The sequence below is a fragment of the Balaenoptera musculus genome, chromosome 14 (genome assembly GCF_009873245.2).
Source record: "Balaenoptera musculus isolate JJ_BM4_2016_0621 chromosome 14, mBalMus1.pri.v3, whole genome shotgun sequence".
Classification (NCBI taxonomy): Eukaryota; Metazoa; Chordata; class Mammalia; order Artiodactyla; family Balaenopteridae; genus Balaenoptera; species Balaenoptera musculus.
The window spans coordinates 38,832,816-38,854,612 of record NC_045798.1 but is presented as its reverse complement, the minus strand read 5'-3'; the positions used below and the strand labels follow the sequence as shown (position 1 = coordinate 38,854,612).

Sequence of the window (21,797 nt, the reverse complement as noted above, 5' to 3'; positions counted from 1 at the left end):
TACGGAATCTAAGGAAAAAAAAAAAAAAAAAAAGGCCATGAAGAACCTAGTGGCAAGACGGGAATAAAGACACAGACCTATTAGAGAATGGACTTGAGGATATGGGGAGGGGGTGGGGTGAGATGGGACAGGGTAAGAGAGTGTCATGGACATATATACACTACCAAATGTAAAATAGATAGCTAGTGGGAAGCAGCCGCATAGCACAGGGAGATCAGCTCGGTGCTTTGTGACCACCTAGAGGGGTGGGATGGGGAGGGTGGGAGGGAGGGAGATGCAAGAGGGAAGAGAAATGGGAACCTATTGTATATGTATAACTGATTCACTTTGTTATAAAGCAGAAGCTAACACACTATTGTAAGGCAATTATACTTCAATAAAGATGTCTAAAGAAAAAAAAAAAAAAAAAGGAAAAAAAAAAAAAAAAGAAAACCGTGTTTAAAATAATCCTTGAATTAATTCTTTTTGGTGTGTGGTTATGTTATCAATTTGATATGCAGTTAGGTTCATTTATTTCTGTTTGCATTTAATATTAAGTTTTTTTCCCATCATCTTAATTTAATTTAATTTTTTGACTATGTAACTCATTTATAAGGATCAAAGGTCAAAACTACATTAAAAGTTATACTCATTCCACCCCTATCTCTTCCACCCCATATAGGATAACTTTTTCATTAGTTTCTGGTTTTATCCTCATGTTTTGTTTTGTTTTTTAAAAATATACTTAGAGGTGTGAAATCTGAAAATGGTCAGAAGTGTCGAGAAATGGCTGGTCTGAGAAAGGTCACTTTCTATATTCTTGATAATTTATTTATCACAGTTCTATAGGATTAAATAAAAGTTTATGTTCTAATAAATCATGAGCAAATCTCACATTATTCCAACTCCACAATAAAAAATGGACATCAGCAGGGTCCAACTGGGATACTGATGGTAGCACCAAGAGAGTCAGGGCCATGTCTACCTAAATAATAAATCTTACTTTTTAACATGAATGGGAACTTAGGAGGCTTCAGTAATTCTTCTTCTTTTATGACATTTTGCAACTTACTGAGTCCTAGAACAGAGCCAGTGGCGGTTGGGAATCACCTAAAGTGTTTGGTGATTGGTTGGTGTTCCCTGAAGGTGATTGATCTGAACGTTGGGAGCTACCTTAGGTGGTGCCCCAGTCGTGGACATCTTCCACGGAAATAACCAACTCCAAAGAAGAGGAACTTTCTTGGACGGACAAGGACTCCAAGCAACTAGACTGTAGCCACTTGTGCCCCCTTTGGCTTTACTGAAGGCTATGGAGCCAGATGTGTTTAAGCATTAGCCTGAATTCCCCTTTATGGGATTAGAGAAAAACAATATCATGTCCTCCAAGGCCATTCCTCGCAAAACTTTAAAGGGGAAACAGCAATTTTTCAACCATCTAAGGGTCTTGAAGGGGAATAAAACCAAGAACACAGGCACCAAGTCCACAATATCTTGCGAGCACCAGTGTCAAAGCCATAGAGGTGAAAAGTCTGAATGAGCGGCCAGAACCCATCACTAGAAGGAGCTAATCAGCCTGAGTATCAGGTTAAACTGATAATAATCAGGGAAATCTAAAATGTCCAGGTATCAGTAAAAATGACCCAGTGCTCACCTCAATGCCCCACGGTACTGCTTATTTATTTGGAGAGAACAGTGTGGTCTGGCTTGAATGTTATTATCTCTTGATGTTTTTTAATAAAGAATTTTACTTCTAAATTTTTTATTTCTGATTTTTATTTCTCGCTCTTCCTGTCAAGAAGACATCCTAAAGAAAAATAAAACTACTCTCGGTTTTATCTGTTCATCTTCCCTTGGGATCGAATTAATTTCTCTGAAGTTTTGGTATGCAAAAATATTCTAATGCTTAAAAGGAAATGAAAATCATGTTTATTTTTTAATTTTTGGCTGATTTTATGGGTTTGTTATAACTGCTTTTACTGATATGTCTTCAGATCCCTATTACAAAAAAGTAGAATATAAATAATCAATTGCTATTGTTGTTTTTTAAAAAAGGAAATGAAAATCCAGAAAATATTAAATCATTAGAGCATGCTGAATTTTTAAGTCTTATAACAATGGACATTCCTTCACCCTGGCTATCTCTTCTCAGCAAATAACCTGGGAGGAGGACAGGAGGAGCGCGGCGGGCGGGCAGGCCAAGCGAGGACTCGCTGCTGGTGGGCGGGAGACATGGATCGCGGCGAGCAAGGTCTACTGAGAACAGACCCAGTGCCCGAGGAAGGAGATGTTGCTGCCACTACCAGTGCCACTGAGACCCTATCAGAGGAGGAGTGAGAAGAGCTAAGAAGAGAACTTGCTAAGGTAGAAGAAGAAATCCAGACTCTGTCTCAAGTGTTAGCAGCAAAAGAGAAGCACCTAACAGAGATCAAGCGGAAACTTGGGATCAATTCACTACAGAAACTAAAACAGAACATTGCCAAAGGGTGGCAAGATGTGACAGCCACGTCTGTGTACAAGAAGACCTCTGAAACCTTATCTCAGGCTGGACACAAGGCTTCAGCTTCTTTTTCATCTGTTGGATCAGTCATCACCAAAAAGCTGGAAGATGTAAAAAACTCCCCAACTTTCAAATAATTTGAGGAAAGGGTTGAAAACTTAAAGTCTAAAGTAGGGGGAACCAAGCCTGCTGGTGGTGATTTTGGAGAATTCTTGAATTCGACTGCAAACGCTAGTTCCACCACCACGGAGCCTCTTCCAGAAGAGACACAGGAGAGCCTGTGAGATTCCACCTTTGTTCTGCTACTCACTGCCAGATGCTGCAAGCGAGATCCAAGCACATCTTGTCAACATTCATTGCCATGAATTTCCACCAGATGTGCCTTTGTGGAGCTTTACATATTCCTTTGACCAAATAGTTTGTGGGTTGAACAACGTAAAAGTATCTTAACCTCTATTCCTGGGAGACACCCTTTCATGTGCATTTAAGGCCCTTTATTTAGGAAATATCATTATAAAAACACATACAGTACCTGGAGATCCTCACTAGAATGACCTAAGAAGCTGTGGGTTATCATAATTGCTTTCCTACTTTACAAAATTTGCTCTGGATCTGGGATACCAGTTTGATCTTTGTCTTCTATACAATTTTCTTTTTTCCCCGTTGAATCTCTGTATATTTGATTCCTACATAAGATTGCTCTTTAAAATTTTCTGTATCCTGGTTATTAAAAGTTTTGGCAAAATGTTCTTTACCTCCAAGGGAAGAACTACCAGCTACAAAAAATATTTTGAATAGATATTGTTTTGGTATAAGTTATCTTATATCTTGGGTGTTTGAAGACACCAGACTAAATATTCAATTGGTTATAGTTTTGTAAGTGACAATATGTACAGACAGTAATTCAAAATCCTAGGTGACTTGAGAGTGGAGCCCTCACATCCTTGTTTATCACCATCTGTGACAGTAACCATTTCAGTGTCATGGTTATTATGCATCATGGTTATTATGCCACTTATAGCTACTTATTTTTCACCAGATTAAAATTTTAGTTTTGGAGTAAATTGCAAGTTAACGTTCTGAATCAAGCATATTGTATTATCAATACGTTGAAATATGAACACTCTCTGCAAATGTTCAGTTCAAAAGCCTGAAAGTTTTTTAGATCTAGGTAGCTGAAAAGTGCTAAAATCAATCACATTGGGGAAACATTGTTGTCTTCATTTAATTCATTTAGCAGCATTTACAGTAAGTAGCACACCAAGTTATATGACTAATATAACTTGAAAAAATTTTATACTAAGGGGTTGGTGATAACTCCTGAGGATTTAATACATTAAGAAAAATCAACTCATCATTTTCTACTTACTTGTTTTCAGTGTGTTAGAAATTACAAAATGATACTGTAGATATTGCCCCCTGCTTTGAAAACTGAGTGTCAGGGCTGAATGAACCAAAGCCTCTGGAAGTATCTGCATGGAGGCCAAGGTACTCTATTAATGCTAATGGCTACTTACTCATCACCACTATCTTTTCCTTATGCTGTGTATGGTTATGGCCTACAATGTTGTATTTGTTATTTATCAAGTTGTGATTGTTTTATTATTGTTTAAGCCAAATGTTAATTGCCAAGCTTGGAGTGACCTAAAGCATTTTTTAAAAGCATGACTAGATTTACTTTGGGATAAATGATTTTATCCAAATCTGAAAAGCTACAAGTGTTGATTGTTATAAAATATTGATAACATGCTGCCATTCTTGATTGCTGGAGCTTTTGTTAGCACTTCAGATGCAACTGAAACTATGCTCTATTACATGTGAAAAGCTTAATAAATTCTGTATATCAGTAAAAGAAAAATAAATATATAACCTGGGAACTGAAACAGCTGGTTAAAATTCCAGGTAATTGCTTTCGGTGCCCATTGCACTGGTGGTCCCACTGTTTTCTGGTGGCCTGGCTGGCTCCCTTCTGTCCTCCCAGTGGGAGAGAATTCTCTGATTTGGGTTTGGTGAGACTTCTCTGTGTGGGTGTGTATGACTATGCTGTTTGTTTGGGTCAAGGAGGGAAGCAGCACTGGATCTGCATAAGAAGAGCATTCTGAACACACAGATACAACTTCAGAGCCCTGTGTGAACTGACAGATACACCTGATACATACCCATGTTAAGGGCTTTACTCTTGGCCAAAGTAGGTTTGCGAAACATGGTTTTATTGACTGAATTTGTTTTTGCCACAGGACTGCCACATCTTAAATATTAATTACTTCTATGTCTTCCTCTTATTTATTTATTTATTTCAGCAGTGCCACACGGCTTGTGGGATCTTAGTTCCCCAAACAGGGATTGAACCCAGGCCACGGCAGTGAAGGCACCAAGTCCTAACCACTGCACCACCAGGGAATTCCCTATGTCTTCTTCTTAAAATAGATTTTAACTTAAAACAACAGAATTTTGTTCAACAAAATTGTTGTTTGTTCAACAACATTCAACAGAATGTTACAAAACTTCAGTTCAACACATTTATTAAGTGTCTCCTGTGCCATAGACAAGACAGACCTATACCCTGAATATTTGCTTTCTAGCTGAAGAGAAAGATCATTAATCAACACACAGCCACTATGCAGTCTTGAGTGTCAGGCTGAAGCACCACAGGGTACACAGTAGCACTGGAGCATGACTTGTAGAAGGAAGGCTGGGAAAGGATGTGTCTTGGAAGCCAAAGGCACTGCAGTGCTTAAAGGAAGGAATGGAGGGCACCTGTGCTGTCAGGAGTCCAGATAAGGACAGAAAAGGTCATTGGTGACATTGGTGAGAGTCCTACAAGCGTGGCAGTGGGGAGTGGAGGCCAGTTTGCAAGGTGTTGAGTGACCGGGAGATGAGAAAATGAAGATGACAACAGACAACTGTCTCAGTAAGTTTGTCACTTAAGCCAAGGAGGACGAACTGGAGGGTTAGGTAGGATAACAGAGGCTTGTTTTGTCTCAGAGAGAGTGGGGCAGGTTAAAACTGGTGGAAGGAGCTCCAGGAGGGAAGGAAATGGAAGGTGACAATGAGAGAAGAGATCATCAGAGTGTGAGGTCCATGAGAATGAGGAGAGCACGGCCTCCAGAGCAAGGTGGGAGAATCAGGCTTACACAGAGGAGGGCAGCTCTTCACTGATCAGGAAGGAAGTGGGAATGACGGGTGTATATGCAGGTAGGTTTCCAGATTTGGAAGGAAATTTTTATCTGAAGTTTTCCTACTTTGGGGGTGGGGGGGGGGAGAGACAAGCGGCATGGTCCTTTGCTAAGAGAAGGATGAGGTCAGAACTGTGAGTGAAACAGAGTCTGCAAGAGCCAGTCACTGTGGAAAGAGGGAGAGAGAGCCAACTAAAGAACCAGAAAGAATTTATGAGGCATCAATCGGAAAGGTTGATTTTTTTTCCCCACACAGTGTATGTTGCAAAGAAGTCTGTAGTCTGGTGTTGGGGTTGTTAGAATTTACAATTCCAGGATCCAGCAGCATCTGGGATATGACTCGGGAGCAGGCGACTGAGGGGCAGTAGAGGTAAAGGTGTTTGCGGATGAGAGCTTAATGTAGAGAAGCTAGGATTTGGTGGGGTCATCCACTTGGATGGGAGGTGATGGCTGTGAGGCAGGTGCCAACGCTGTCTATAAACTAGGGGTGGGCACTGGGCAGCTACTACTTGGTTGGAAACTGACTTCACGGATGCTAACGTTAGGTACTTGTTCAGTTATATTTGTACAGAGGAATCTCTGGTGTTTCCCTACTCCACCTCAGGGCAGAGTGCTTTCCTAGTACTTTCTTCCCTGGGATCCCATTCCCTGCTGCCTTTCTCATTTCCTTTTTTCTGCTTACATTTTCTGCTGACTAACAAGGAGATATAAGGTTGATGAGACCAAGAAAATACATTTTAGAAAGTGAAATTGCCTTCCTTTATCTCTTCTCCTCCCCTCCTAATCCCTACCACTGCCTTAAAACCTATCTACATATCAGCAGACGAAACTGTCTCTCTGGTTCTTTTATGATCAGGCATGTAATTGAGGTCTCAAATTTATGTCATTCCCCTGAGCATGATAAAACTTCCTTGACTGGACACTCCTAGATCTGCTCCCGTTTGCTGGGGGCTCCCACGGATACAATTTTAAAAGCAGGAAGGAGGAAAATATGGACAGTTACTAATCCTTCCTGTTTTCGTCCTACTCATGTTGAGTTGAAAGTGGCTTGCATTTTGATCGCATTTTGATAACCTAGTATTCTAATTTATAGAATTTGGAGCTTCTTGAATTAGAAGAACTATGCTACAACATCAGTCTATAAAAAAACTGACACTAAAACAAAAGAATTTCCTATGGTCTAAAAATTCCTTACGTTGCTTCTCCACTGATCACTGCAGCATTTGCAAGTCCATCTGGGGCAAACTTAAAAATGTTTAACCCATTTCATTTCTTTTTTTTTACCTTCCAATTCTTTCTGTAATGTTTTCTTTTGTCTTCTTTTCCTCCCTGCCTCCCTTCCTTAGTTAGAAAGTAAGTTAAGGTATCAAATGCTTCACCTTAGTGCTGAGTCTGCAACAACGTGATGGTTTCTATTTTCAACTTTTTCTTTCAGCCACACAAGGGCTGCCAAGGATGTGGCCTTTCTGCATGTCCTGGCTGCTTCTCCCTGCCTGGTGCTTTTCCTGGCAGGCTGGCTGCTGAAATGCTTCCTTTAGGGAAAGGCAAATGGAACCAGAGAGCAAAGCACTTGGGCACTGGTGTTCCCTCTGCCCATCCCTCCCCTTCCTCCCTCCAGCCCCAGCTCTCCCTTCGAACCCGAACCCGTAGTTGAGCCCCTCCTGGTGCCAGGCCCAGGAGAGGCAGAAATGAGGCACCAGGCACACAGAGATGAGAAAACAGCCCTTGTCCCCAAAGCACTGCCCTCTGGACCTTAGGCAAATGTAGCTCTCCTTGATTCACATGGCAAAATATGAGGAAAAGGAGTCAGATGACTTCTTGAGAATCCTCTGTGTTTTCATAGCAATGACTTTCAAGAGTTGTTTTAGTGGAGAATCTCTGCTCTGGACAATCTCTTTACACCTTAAAATGCTTCTGGTCCTTCGGGTTCTATCAACTGTTATGTGTTCCAAAAATAGAAAGGTATTCAAATAAAAAAAGCAAATAAATTTTGGTGTTGTTATGATATGGAATATCATATACATTCATTATGAATGATGCTTACAAAAGCTTAATGACGTGGAAAAATGTGCCTGCTATAATATCAGACATAGGCAGAGAAGAGAGCCTGGAACACTAGGTATTAAATCATTTTAACAGTGATTATCCTTGAGTGGTGGGATTATAAGTGTTTAAAATTTCCTACTTTCTTTTATTTTTCAAAATAAAGAAAACCACAACTCTGGTTTTTTCTATAATAAAAATGAATACAGTTATTTAAAAATATATAGAAGTGATTGTTTTTGCAGCAAAAATTTTCAGTATGTATGCCAAGGCCAGATGTGAATAATTTTAAAAATATGCTTTGCCTTGAATTTTCTGAATCTCTCTGTAACACTGATTTTCTTGGATTCTAAGCTTATGTAACTAGTCAAATACCAGTCCTTTCTGAGGAATGATGATCTCAAAATACTCACTTTGGAAAAATCTGAGGGCGTTGAGAAGGGAAAAGGAAGGACCAATAGAGTTTCTCTATCTGTCAAAAATGCAGGGTTTTATTTAGGGTCTTGCATTAATTAAGAAAGGTGAAAATACAGGTCATCAAGAGGTTATTTGAGGAAAAGGCTCTGGGGAGAGAATAACCACTTGCCCATGGATGATTTCACCCCTTGAAACAGGTGCTAAGATGACTTGGCTGGAGTATGACTGGGATATCAGATCACAAACTCAGGAAGGCCATAAATGCCCTTTGGTACAAGTAAAAAACCTACAAGAGAAGGTGCTCCCTCCTTAGTAATGAAGTGGAAAATCCACAAGAAGTAGCAAAAATCTGGTTAATGCCTGGTGTGACGAAAGCCCCTCCATTTCCCTCAATGGAGGGGGGCGGAAAGAAAATGACGAATGGCCAGTAGCTGAGGATGTCTAGAACTCACTCCGGTTTCTGGGAGAGCTGTGAGAGAAGGCATTTGACCGTCTCTGGCTAATTCACCTATAAGTCAATATTTCTAACAGGCCATTTTGTAACTTGTCATTCAAAATTTTAGAGGCTAAAACGCAGGTTGCACTGTTACCCAGGCACTTGGGTCTCGACAAGGCATGGAAAGACTTTACATGTCTCAGTCACAGCCACTAAGAGATGTTAAAGAGGGAAAAGCCTTTTGTTATTCAGCTCATCTGGCCCGTGGAACTTAGAACGAAAGATTTTTTTGTAGAGCTGTGCTAATCAAAGAGTGGTCCTCTGACCAGCCGCCCAGGTAGCCCCTGGGAGCTTGTTGGAAATGCAGAATCTGGAGCCCACCCAGACCTACTGAAGGGGAATCTGCATTTTAACAAGATTCCCAGTGATCTGCATGCACCCTAAAGTTTAAGGAGCACTGAATGACAGGTGTGGAACACATAAACTGTATTTTAAGCTCTTCTGAAGTTTTCTGCTTCCTGTTTTCAAATATACTGAAAATAAATTTTTTTACTGTGGCAAAAAGATTTATCCTCCAGTTAAAATCTGTGTGTGTGTGTGTGTGTGTGTGTGTGTGTGTGTGTGTATGTGTGTTTTCCCCCAGCTAAGGTACTCAGAAGCAACTTCACATTTATAATTTCTTTTTCAAACCTAGTTTACAAAGGCAGGCATTTTCAGCAGTCTCAATTTTCTAAATTCCTTATTGCTTCTTGTAATTCTAAGCAACTTTTATGTTTGAGAGGGATGTTATTTACCACAGACTTCTAAAATATTTGCTCCCTACCTTTTCACATTTTCTGGAAAAAAATTTTTTTCCTCTCTACTTATTCCCTTAAGGTCATTAGGAGAAATTCTAACTTTGAATTTTTTTTTAATGAGGTTTCTCATTGCTAACACAGGGGATGGGGTTCTGGTTTCTAGGCTGAAAATCTGCTGGCAGTGTGCAAAAGGTATAAGTATCCTCCTATGAGAATGACTCACTGAGCCACAGAAGGACTTCAGGTGGCACAGACCCCGTCATCCCAGGCAGGGCTATCTTTGCCTTGAGGAAATTTCCCTTCATGAATGAGTGGCCAGTTTCTAATCCACTGATGACATCACAGACTTAATAGAATCAGGCAAACATGCACAGCAATTTACCCTTGACCTAGGAGGGAAAAGGTCAGAGTACTTTGAGGAAATACTCACAGATAAATTTGAAGTAATATTTAAAGTACTCCTGTGATATTTATTACTGTAAAAAAGGATGGAAGTGCCCTAAAAATGTTTGGATTAAGCCAAAGAAAGAGGCAGAGGGAATCTAAGGCTGGATCTAGGTAGGGCCCTCTTTGAAAGTTCCATCTTACCTGATTGTCGAATCCGTTGAAGCGTTTGCTGGACCAGAACCTCTGATCTCGGGACAATGATGATGAAGTCCACTTTGCTGAAGTGGCCGAGGTCCAGGCTCTGGCTGCCGCTGTCTGCTATAGCACACACCTGGGACAAGAGTTTTCTGGCGACTGTAAGCTGCGGTTGATAAATCTGGAAGGGTTCATTATCTAAATCTAAAATTTAAAAAAGTCATAAGAACAAGATTAATTCACTTCTGTGATGGCCTCTATGAATCCATATAGGGACGAATAATACACATAGGGTAGAGTGATGCTCTATCACCAAGAATCCTCACTTTCTATCCTCACTCTATTGACTTTTAATAGATTTGCCCACTTTTCCCTGACAACTTGGCTGAAAGGATGTGCTCAAGAGTGAATGTAGTAGTTTTACAAATGTATTATTTTAATATCAATTGTCTCACAAGGCATGAACTCAGCATCCCTCCCCTGCCCAGAAATGGGGGGACAGACCGCACTCTTGCAGCTGGAGCCAGGACTCATCTCTGGAAAAGGGGAAGAGTTTCCTGGTTTCTTTAGGACTATCAGCACAGGTCAGGTGCCTGAGCCCAGACCCAGTTCAGAGCTAATGCCATAACCATAATCATGCTGAGTTCCTCTGAGCTTTTCTGGATGGCACTGCAGTAAACATTTCCTCTCCAGCAAGTCAGTTGTAACATGGCTTGAAATTCTCCTCCCCATGACACTAACTTCACCTTTCTTCCCACTTGACTCCACTTTGCCAGTGCTTGTGACCTAGCAGGTCTGGGTGACTGTGGTCAACTCCCATGCTGATGCCTGTACTATCTGAAGAGACCTGACCCATGACATGGCCAGCTGGCTGCTCAATAGGTGACGTATTAGAAAAACATTGCCCAGATACTCTAAACAAGCCAGTAGCTTTTTATTACAAGTTATAGTCAAGCGATCAATCTCTCTTACACATGCGTGCATGCACACACACACATAATGAGAGACAGGCTTAGTCAGCTAAACACCTGAGCAGAAACATTTAATGCTTCTTGAAAGGGCTGCTTTTTATCAGGAACACATGTGGAAGTCTGACTGGAACACACAAGGGCCCAATTAACCTGTGCTAATGAATGTTTTCTAAAATAAGCTGCAATACTTCCCAGGCAAAGACGGTAGTCATGGGACCCCAGCCACCATGGAACCCTGACAGTGAGTGGAGATTTATACAGGTTGGGTCTCCCTACTGGCTGAGAGAACCTACTAGAAAAGCCCCAAACTGCAACTTTTAATAATAGCCCAAATAGTTTTTGACCCACAAAGATTACCAATCAAAATAAAAATCTGTCTTTGGATAGTTAGGCTGTTGTTTCTTTCATTTTGTGGGTTAGATGAATGGAGACTAACACAGGGAATGGCATAACTTTGTAGAATTGAACTTAACAAGTTTTGAAGTTGGAAACCTAAAAATATCTTTAAGCAATGTTTCTTTTCTTTTTCTTTTTTTTTTCTAACCACCAAGATCTCTTATTTATTATTATTTTAAGCTTTTTTTTTTTTTTTTTTGGCCACATAGCTTGTGGGATCTTAATTCCATGACCAGGGGTTGAACCCAGGGCACCAGGGAATTCCCGAGCAATGTTTCTTAAACAGGGAATCAAGGATATGTACGTGGGCATCTGAGAATTTCAAAATTTTAACTTTGTTCACATAACACATTTTAGATCATCTGGATGATCACTTTATTGTCATGCAATGTCCAGAAGTCAAAAACTTTTGCCTTTGAATTCATTTTTACGCCTCAGCTGATGGCAAGCCATGCTACTTTTCCTGCTGAGGTCGTCCTAATGCATAAAGGATGCATTCCCATCAAGTGGAAGCCAAAAGGCTGTCAGCATCCACTTGTATGGACCTGCTTCGTATCCATCCTTCTCCCGTTCTCTGTTCTGTCCTTTCTTAGATTGTCCCCATCAAACAGGGAACTGGGGAAGGATTTGAACCTAAAGGAATCCAATCTAGCGATTGAACTCCTCACCCCTGGTCCCACCGTCCGCCTTGGCATTCTGCAAGCTCGTTGTAGGTCAGATGATGCGTCAGTGTTTCTGCTCCAGCTGCCAGGAAGACCTCGCTAACCCTGAGATTATGTGTGTTTTACACACTGGAGAGTAGATGCAGGGAGCAGAGAGCCAGGAGCCCTGCACAGACTGTAGTCTAGATTCTTTGAAGTAGTTCTTTGAAGCCCTACATGAGCACCCACAGTGGTGGGCACAGCTGGTGGAGTTAAGGAAAGTACACCAAGGACCCCCGCTCCCCCCAAAAAAACAAAAACAGAGAGAGAGGCACTGCTTAAAATAAAGTCTTTGGCTTTGATTTTAATTCTAGGAGACATTTACTAAGAACAAAGGCGTTGGGCCCAGGCCACAGGGTAAGGCATTTTTAACTTGAGCCAGATTTATCATGTAGATAATGAGGAAAGGCCTGTCATAGTCTGTGACTTGAAGACAAGACCTCAAAACCCTCAGAACGACTTAGCTTCTATGTCTGTCCTGAGGACTAGTTTCCTCCTTTTGGTCTGAGGTGACATTACCCAGGTTCTGCGTGGGGATCATAGCAGCAGCCTCCTGAGGTGACACACATTCATTAAGGTCTCCATTGAAAGGGGTCACCACACTATCTCCTCTTCTCTGTTGCATTTTTTCTAGCAGCTTGTCTAGGTCATCACCTATTACAAAATAAAGTGGAGATAAGAAAGTCACAAGGCATGACATGTTTGTATCAGTCTCCAAGTTGGGCAGTTACGCTGGGCTCCCGTCAAGATCTGTTGGTCATCCCACTTTTCACGTCGGAATTTACACTCAGCCACCCCTGTAGCAGGATCTAGGTAGCCAGAGCTACCCTCGTTTGTATCGTGCTTACAGGTTCCATGCTCTCACATACTAAATCTCTCTCAACCCCTATAATACTCAGAGCAGGCAGGACGGGGTCATTATATCTCCATTTGACATATTAGAAAACTGAGATCTGGGGAGGCAGAGCATTGCCCAAGGTCACACAACAAAGCAGTGGCTGAGCTGAGGCCTCACATCCTTGTGCCTGGACCCCTTTGCTGTGTCAGTAACAAAATGCTTAGGAGAAACCATTCCAAATGAGGGAAGATCAGCGGGCAAGCTTAAGCTCCACACTCAGCTCACACTAAGATTTCAATTCAGAAAATCACGCAGCCAGGGGCCGGCAGTGTTGCTGAATCTGACTGCCACTCACCTAACGATGTGGTTTTGAAATGCGATGCCAGGAAACTGACCTTTCCTGTGATGAGCTCATAACTAATTTCTTTCAAAAACTCACTTGTGGTGAGCATGCTCTCTGCCAGAGCTCTGGACTGATGCTGACCTGCAGAACAGAGGGGGAGACAACATGCCAGTGAAACAATGTTCACCGGGAAGTGACTTAGAACAGCAAGAACTGGAAACACAACTAAAGTATGTAGCTAGAGGGACTTGGCTAAGAAAAGTATGGCCCATCAAAAGATGGGCAATTACACAGCATTTGAAATGACAGTTTCAAAATTTCATTTGAAAAGTTTATAATACAAAGTTAGGTGATCAAGGGAAAAAAATAACATACCTTATGTTTGTAATGGTGAGAACATACCATGTATCTATTTAAAAGGCTCAGGAGGAATGTGAAAAACCTTTAAAAAATTGTGTCTGCATGGCTATTATGAATATCAGTCTTAAAAATATAAACTTATGTTGCTTTTTAAAAATGAAAATTAGAAAATGAATGTGTTACACTTTCTGATGAAGCTTTTTGAAAGAAATATGTATCACAGAGAGATGGGCAGGTGGGTTTGGTCAAAGCAAGAGGGCTTGTCCCCTTTGCTAGGAAGAGGTGAGAGCCATTCACTGAGAGGAGAAAAGCAAAATTTGGTCCAAGTGGCAACTCAGGACGGTGCCTGATAGAAAATCAGCACCAGAAACAAAAATCCATTTTGTAACATACCAACTTTCTGAACATTTTCTTTAGGGTCAATGTTATAACATTAAATATCCTCTTAGTGAAGAGGTGAATATATGAGCTAAGTTCCTGGCAAATATGATTAACTGGCTTAAACCACCTGTGGCAATGGCTTTATCACATGCTAGAGTGGTAACATTTCCAAAACATCTTAAGGACAGAAGTTACATGAGGCAAGGGTATCTGTTACTAGGGTGTGCTTTGAAATAATGCTCCCACACCAGCTGACAGGGACACCAGCCAAACTAAGGGCTACAAAAATCTGATCTGAGGAGCAAAGGAAAAGTTAAAATTAGGAGGAAGAACCCAAGTTGGAGCCCTTGACCAGAGATTAATTACATGGATGCCTGAAACACCCCATTAGTATATTCAAATGGACAGATGATTGAATGAATGGATTGAAAAAATTACTCACCTAATACTACCACACAAAACTCATTTCCTCTGATTTTCGATGCACAAATTGTCACAACATAATCTGGTAGTTTTTGATAGTGTCTCATTTCACTGAGAGTCCTCAATGTCTCTGAAATGCCCTCTGCCAAGGAGTTCTGGGTCACAATCACATGAACCAAGTCTTGAGATACGCTGGCAATTAATCTAGCCAGCCAGGGGAGTTGTCCTGGTGACACAGGCGTGCACTGACCACCCATCTGCAGGGCTCTCTCTCTCAGAGTAAATTCCTGCATAGCTTTCAGCACAATTTGCTCAAATTCTTCCCTGAGAGGTATCTGATCAGGACCTAAATTGAAGAGAATTACAGCTAGAATTTTTTTTTTTTTTTAAATCACAGCTAGAAAAGACACACACACACACACACACACACACACACACACACACACACACACACACATCAGTGTGCAGTCTATTCCAGCTGACAAATAAGCTCTTTTTCCTGTAGTGGCCTCAAGTATACTGCCTCTACTAACCATTTTCCATTGGTAAATTACCTTCTCTCTTTTCTGTTTGCCTTGATACATGTTTTTTTAAATTGCAGACTTCTATTCTTGATATCTTTAAAAGAAGATGTGCTCAAAGACAGTATCAATTCCATTGTATGCCTTGGGAGATGGTCACTGAAGCTGGTATTTTTGTTGACATATTAAACTTGGCGTTACAGAAATAGTTAACGACTAATGAAGCAAGAAGCTAACCTACTGGTATACAATCAGCTTCAGGCTTCACTCATTTCTCATTTTATTCATAGGTACCTTAGAAAAACATTTTAATGTATTACCTCTATACCTAATTTTGAGAATACTGTCCACGAGGAAAACTAAGTTTAATTATTTTTCACTCCCAATTTATATTTAGGCAGTTCCACGCTTTCCCCAGATAGAGAATGCTGTCATCACCTAGTTATTCCCCAGGGTTCTGGGTTAAGAATGGCATGTGGCCCTCCTCCCTGGCCGAGGTTATGGCTAAGCTTACATGGGTGATCTGTGGTCCCTGGAATTAGAGGGATTTTGTTTCTCTTTAGAAACTCAACCAGTCTTTTGTTTTTTGTTTTTTTTGTTTTGGCCGAGCCGCGCAGCTTGTGGGATCTTAGCTTCCCTACCAGGGATCGAATCCACGCCTCCTGCATTGGAGGCGCAGAGTCTTACTCACTGGGCCGCCAGGGAAGTCCTTCAACCAGTCTTTAAGACAAAATAAGCAAGTCAATGTCTGGCATCCAAGTGACACAAATGAATTCCTACACTTAGTTTAAATTGAAACCGGCAAGACTATGTTCACTCCTGCTACTCAAAGTCATTTCTTTTGCTGTGCGGACCTGAGATTTGAAACTCAGCCTCCTGAAACAGATATAGACCCCCTCAGTGTCTGTGATCTGAGATCAAGCAATAGCTTCAGAATCCAAAGCCAAAATCCCCTTGCAAAGAATACAGGGATGAGGGACTGGACTTCTGTATGGGAAGGAGGCACCTGAGTGAGTCCGAAACCTTTCCTTCCTCTAACAGGGGTTTAAGTGGCCTCCCTGGACCCTGCCCATCTTCTCAGGGAATGTAAAAAAAAATGCAAGTTTAGTAATGGATAGGATAAGGAAAATTAAATAAAATATCATACATTTTAAAAATAAACAATTTTAATTGGAAAAAAACAGTTTTTTCCAGGATTAGTTGGAGCCAGAAGGAAGCAGGAGAGTGAAGTCCTCACAGATTTCTCTCTACTATACATGGAAAGAGGGCAAGAAAATGGCAATGCTTACATTGTGTTTATGTTTTCGTACCTTCCCCAATCCCTTACTAGTGGATGCCTTATTATCACCTGGGAGCCACCAAAGCTTCTGATCTTCATTTAACTTTATCAAATTAGCACCACGGTTCGTGGCCACTGAGTATACACTTAGTAGTGAGCTCAAAGCGCAAGATCTGTACTGACTGCATTGAGAAGAGGGGAAGATGGTCATGTACTTAAAGCTTTCTTCCATCAGAACAAATGACAGCTCAAAAGCATGTGGCTGTGACTTCTCCAGTTCCCTCCTGCCTCTCATAGACAATCTGAGGAGGCTGGTTAACAGGTGTGTCCATAAGGCTCCCTCCAAACCACCATGGAGTAACATTTTCTGTTACGCAGCATAATTAATTCCAAATACAAAGGCATTCTGGGAAAATAAAATATCAAACATGTTCATAGCGTTCTCGGTTGCCTTAAAACTCACTTTTACAGAGTTTTGATTGAATTACTGTTAGGAATTGAGAAACGGAGGAAAATGTATCAAAGTTTAAATGAGGTAAGAAACTTTTTAGAGTAAATTGCCCTGCTTCCAATCACCTCCCATCATTTCTGCATCCTTAGCCTTTAGAGCTAAATTGCAGGAGCCTTTTCTCCACTTTTCACAAGCTTGATAATATATAGTAATTTTTTTTCTTCAAATGCTTATCTCCAGTAACTCTGCGTAGCCCAGGCATCAGGTCCGAAGGCTTTTCAGATAGAGTCACCATAATAGGAAAAGACAAGTTTCCAACAGACTCAGAGTCCTCCAAGAATCTCTGGATTTGCTGATTTCATTATCTACTTCAAAAGATTTTCAGATTGTGAAATAACAGAGACATTTTTTTTAAAGTGATTGTAGTGGAAAGGTCTGTTCTTTCTGAAAAATCTTGCTTTTCTTCTTCTCTGTTACCTTCAGATAACTGAGCCATCCAAGTATTACACCTGTCCTTTTAGAAGTTTGGATTTATTTTTTCAAATGTCAATTTATAATCTTTAGTATATGTGAAAATTTTCTTGCTGCCTTCTTCAAAACTTCTGAAGGCAAAAAAAAAAAAAAAAAAAAAAAAATTAAGGACTCCAGAAGAGTTAAAGAGAAGAGATGTCTCAATGTACAAAATTTAGATTAAGAAAAAGAAATATCTATTTATGTTGGACATTGAGAAACATAATTAATTGGTTGCAAGTAAAACTGGAGAGAACTGATCCTGCAGGGCAGAGAAGAGTTTTGTCTAATTGAATGGAGATTGTTCTATTTTTTAAGAAAAGAGCTTTTACTAATTTAAGGAAAGAGGTTTTGTTTTGACCATTTAGTTTCTTTAATTAACTTGGACTTTGACTATTTAAATTGTTATTGAGATTTTAAAAAATGCTATACTGATAGGTTTGGTTAACTAAAATAGCATTACTTTATGTGGCCTTGTATAACTGATTCTGGATACATCTAGAAGCTAGTTTTTCATCTTGGAACACGGTTGAAAGTCAGTATGTATCAATTAAAATTATGACATCAAATGTCAGACCCAGGTGATTTTTATAATTTTACGACCTACTAATAAAAATAATTAGCAAGTCCTAGATTTATCATGAAAGTGGCTCATGAGATACCTGAAGCCTTGCAAGTTTCAAAAGCCCATGTCAGAGCAGATCCCATTTCAAAGTAGATTCCATGTCAAAGCAGGCCTTTGGGCTCTCAGGGTACTAAGAGTTGCAGCCATGATTGCTAGCTGATCTCCAAAGACTGAAGCTGAAACGTGTGTGTGTGTGTGTGTGTGTGTGTGTGTGTGTGTGTGTGTGTGTTTAACATTGTTTGGCCCATGTTTTTTATTATTTAACACCAAAGTATTTTAAAACATTAAAAAAAATTCACAAGAGTGCAGATAAAATTTTTAATGTGTAATTTTACATCTTGAACATTTTCCTAAGTAAATCAGTGGTTTGAAGTCCTGGAGTAGGTATATAATTAGGCTGCATATTAGATGGCCTACTGCAGTTTGCAAAATAAAGGACATTGCAATGTAAATGCTGTGGAGCCACTAAAGTACTGTCAGGGCACCTGCATACACCCACTGTGGGGCTCAGGAGGAGATATCAAATAGAGGAAGTGAAGGGTTCATGACCTAGGTATCCCCTTACCCTAAAGCCCAGAAAACCTTCCAGGGAGGTCCAAGTTACTACCTCAATGAAAGGAAGCAGTTTGGACTACATCAAAGGGATGGAGCTGGAGAAGAAAAAAATGGGTGTAGGGGCAGTGGATAAACAAGATAAAAAGGCTAAGTGGAAAATTGGAAAATAATTGTCTAACACAATGGCTACATTTGCATTCCAGATGGTAGCTGCACTTTCAGAAAGGTGGCTTGGCCTGACTCACAAGGGAGGTACCCATGGCACAGCCCTTGGACAGTCTGCCTACATCAACTACTTGGGAGACTTTAGGACCATTATGGCACTGGACACCAGGTGGAGCAATTTATCTCTTCTAGGACCCAAAGAAGCAAAGCCAGGAGCAAGGGAGGCTCGATCTGAGAGAAATAGGGGGGAGAAAAAGAAGTAGGAAAGAGAAGGAAAGGAGTAGGAAAGAAATGGAGGAGAGGAAAGGGAAAAGCCATAGAGAATGGGGTTGAAGAAAAAGAATGTTAGACGTGAAAGAGGGGAAAGTAAGAGGTGGATAAATGTGAGAAAGTGGGTAAGAAAGGAAAAAAGTATGCTCCAAAAAAGAATAAAAATCGTCGCCATCAAATGATTATTGAAAATAGCTTACCCAGCCGCACGAGATACTGTATTGTCAGAAGAATCATGTTTTCCACGCTCAGGAGTTGGCTGCCAGTCAAACCTAACTGTTCCAAATCTTTGTTTTCCAACTGTGGAATCTTGTAGCAATTCACCAGCAGAGGACTCACAACAATGTCACCAACATTTCCATAGAAATAGGGTAAAGTGCCATAGCCTGCCCCCAATAGAAGCAGGTCAGTAAAGTTCAACATTTCTTTTTGAGGTCCAACCAGGTATATTTGCTCAACTAGGATCAACGATGCTCAACGAAGTTCCCTGCCCTCTGAGATGGCTACCAAACAAATCACTCAAATATATCAATCCCAGGGAATTCATGCGAATGCTCTAAATTCTAAATTCTACCCTTTCATTAAATTAGAAGAACAGGAAGCAAAATACTCAAATTATATTAATACTCAAACTATATTATATAAGAGACATGTTAATATTATATCTCTGCCATACAGGACTGATGAGAGTTTGCAGAAACATCTCTGTACCCTTTGTAAAACTGCAAGAATAAAATGTTTTCAGATAAAATTCCTGATCAAGTTTCTTTTCAGAAAAGAAGTCAGAAAACAAACAAACAGACAAGCTACAATAACATGTGTCACTTCTTGAGGTTTTCTTTTAAAAAATTTAAGCTAAATTCATTGATCAACAGCAATATTCTTCCAGCTGCAGGGACTTGGAGGTTCTTACTCTTTTTGCTATCTTAGCCATTTCTGTTGTGTTCTCTTCCTAATTGTCAGTAAACAGCCTTAAATCATCTTAGAAGTAGATAGGACACAAATGTGTTGAAAATACACCCTGTATTGGTGGTATGGTGAAGAGAACAGTCCCTCTGTGAGTCTTTCTAAAAGGCAGACTCCAGAGGGTCCTCATGTTTTATGTATCTTTCCAAGGCTTAGTTGCACTGTGCATGCAATTCAAATGTTCAGTAAGAACTTCCTGACTATATGGAATTTAAACAACTGGGATTCCCCCTAGTGCCTATAGGTCCAGGAGCAGTGGATAGGGCAGCCTGATAAAGAACAGGGCTCAAAGCGAAACCATCCATGTCTGGCTCAAGCCAACTGCAAGAAACAGATAACACCTCACATAGACATACCATAAAGATCTAGTGGGCTTAAACACCCTATCTGTTTAGTCCCGAAGGTAAAGCCGGCAGTCTTCTTCTTCTGGCCTAGGCTAGCCCCCTGACAAGGGCACTCTTGATGTGGGTATGAAAGGCACTAAATTAGTCATGGAATCTAGGGACCCCTACATTTCTACACCTCCACTTATAGAGAGCTTGGAAAGGCTCTCACTCCTAAATGCTACCCCATGGTTTAGATCTGCAGCTCTGGGACCTCTTGGTTCTCCCAAGTGGGGCCTCTTCGCTGGCTCAGCTTGTTTCTTTTCTCTGCGGTTTGGCTCCCTTTGACTGAAATGAGCCCTCCCCAACCTTGTCTGCTCTCATCCCCGCCTCAGTTCCCCAGCTGAAACATCACCTCTGAGATGATGGAGAGCTTGACTGTGAACCTCTAGACTGCCCCACTAAACAGTGCTCCTTGTGGGCCAAAAGACTTTGCCTTATTCCCAACTTCTAGTCCCATGTTTAGGATATCATGAAGGAGCTGACCAATAAATGCTTAAAGAATTAATAGATGGATCAATGAATACCTTCATGAACACATGAATAGACACGCAGTGAAATGGAGAAGTGTTCCTAGATTCCAGCAGACACAGGCAACTTGGAATTCCTTTCCTTACCTATCAGGATTACTGGTCTAACTCCTGAGTTACTCAGCAGATTTTCAGGAACAATTACAGTTTCCCCTGCAGGAATGGGTCGAGGTTGTAAAATTCCAGTTAATGGGGTCTGTGGAACTGGGGCAGATAAAAGGGACTCTGGAAAAAAAGTTGTTTGACAAGAAGGATTAGATAGGAAGGATAAATGAAATATAGTTGAAATCAACACAGTGTTAATACTTTTAATATGCAAGTTTTATAAGTTTAATGGCTTTTTTATTAAAGTAATTTGTGTTTATTGTATAAAATAAGAAGTGAGAAAAACAAACAAAAATATCAACCATTATCAAATCGTCTGGAGATAACTACTATTTAGCATTTTGGCAGTTTTTCCTTCTAGTTGTTTTTCCACATACAGTATTTTGGATTCTGTTTTGTATTTTATCTCCCCCCACCCTAGATTATCAAGGCATATCTACTCATTACAGAAAATGTGAAAAGTATAGAAAAGTGAGAATAAGGATAAATTCATCATTAATCAGTACTACCTAGAGGCAACCACAGTAACATACCGGCATAATTCTTTCTGTATTTATCATTTCTCTGTAGATTTTAGAATCATTTTTTAAACAAATGTAAATTTTTAAAGAACCCCATCTATGTCTTAGAATTGGTATATTTACATTTGTCTGTGTTTCATACAGCAAGGTAGATGAGCATTTGAACATAAGCACCAAATGGCCACAGCTTGGATATTATAAAGGAGAACCAGTTGGTTTTTCAGGATTCTAGTCACAGACTGAACCATCCAATTCAGAAATAATAAGTATAGGTCACATAAGGAACCAGATCACAGGAGGATACATCAAATACCACTATTGGCAAAGCAAGTTCATTTATGCTCTATAATGGTGGATTGGTAGCATCACGCCCTACATAAAGAGTGGTTTATTGATACTATAGTGTAAAACAAAGACAGATGGTGAATCAAGATCTTTTGTGATGGCACATGTGCTTATAGGGATGGCAGATGTGATGGGGACAAAATATTAGCTGCTATAGTACTGGACACAATAGTTAGTTAAGGAAATTTATCTTCAAGGGTTCATGGAAAGAACGAGAGAGGGAGATACCTT

The 21,797-nt window shown here is 40.4% G+C and overlaps 1 protein-coding gene and 1 pseudogene across 1 annotated transcript in view; one reads left to right on the top strand and one right to left on the bottom strand.

The window, feature by feature from the left end:
- Window positions 1-21,797, bottom strand: part of GREB1L (GREB1 like retinoic acid receptor coactivator) — a 263,665-nt gene that overhangs the window by 50,213 nt on the left and 191,655 nt on the right. Inside the window, 6 exon segments of the mRNA XM_036822897.1 lie at window positions 9,934-10,131; window positions 12,515-12,649; window positions 13,189-13,317; window positions 14,360-14,686; window positions 18,917-19,102; window positions 20,683-20,820. Coding sequence (XP_036678792.1) covers window positions 9,934-10,131; window positions 12,515-12,649; window positions 13,189-13,317; window positions 14,360-14,686; window positions 18,917-19,102; window positions 20,683-20,820 — 1,113 coding nt within the window.
- LOC118879826 lies at window positions 2,163-2,728 on the top strand (annotated as a pseudogene).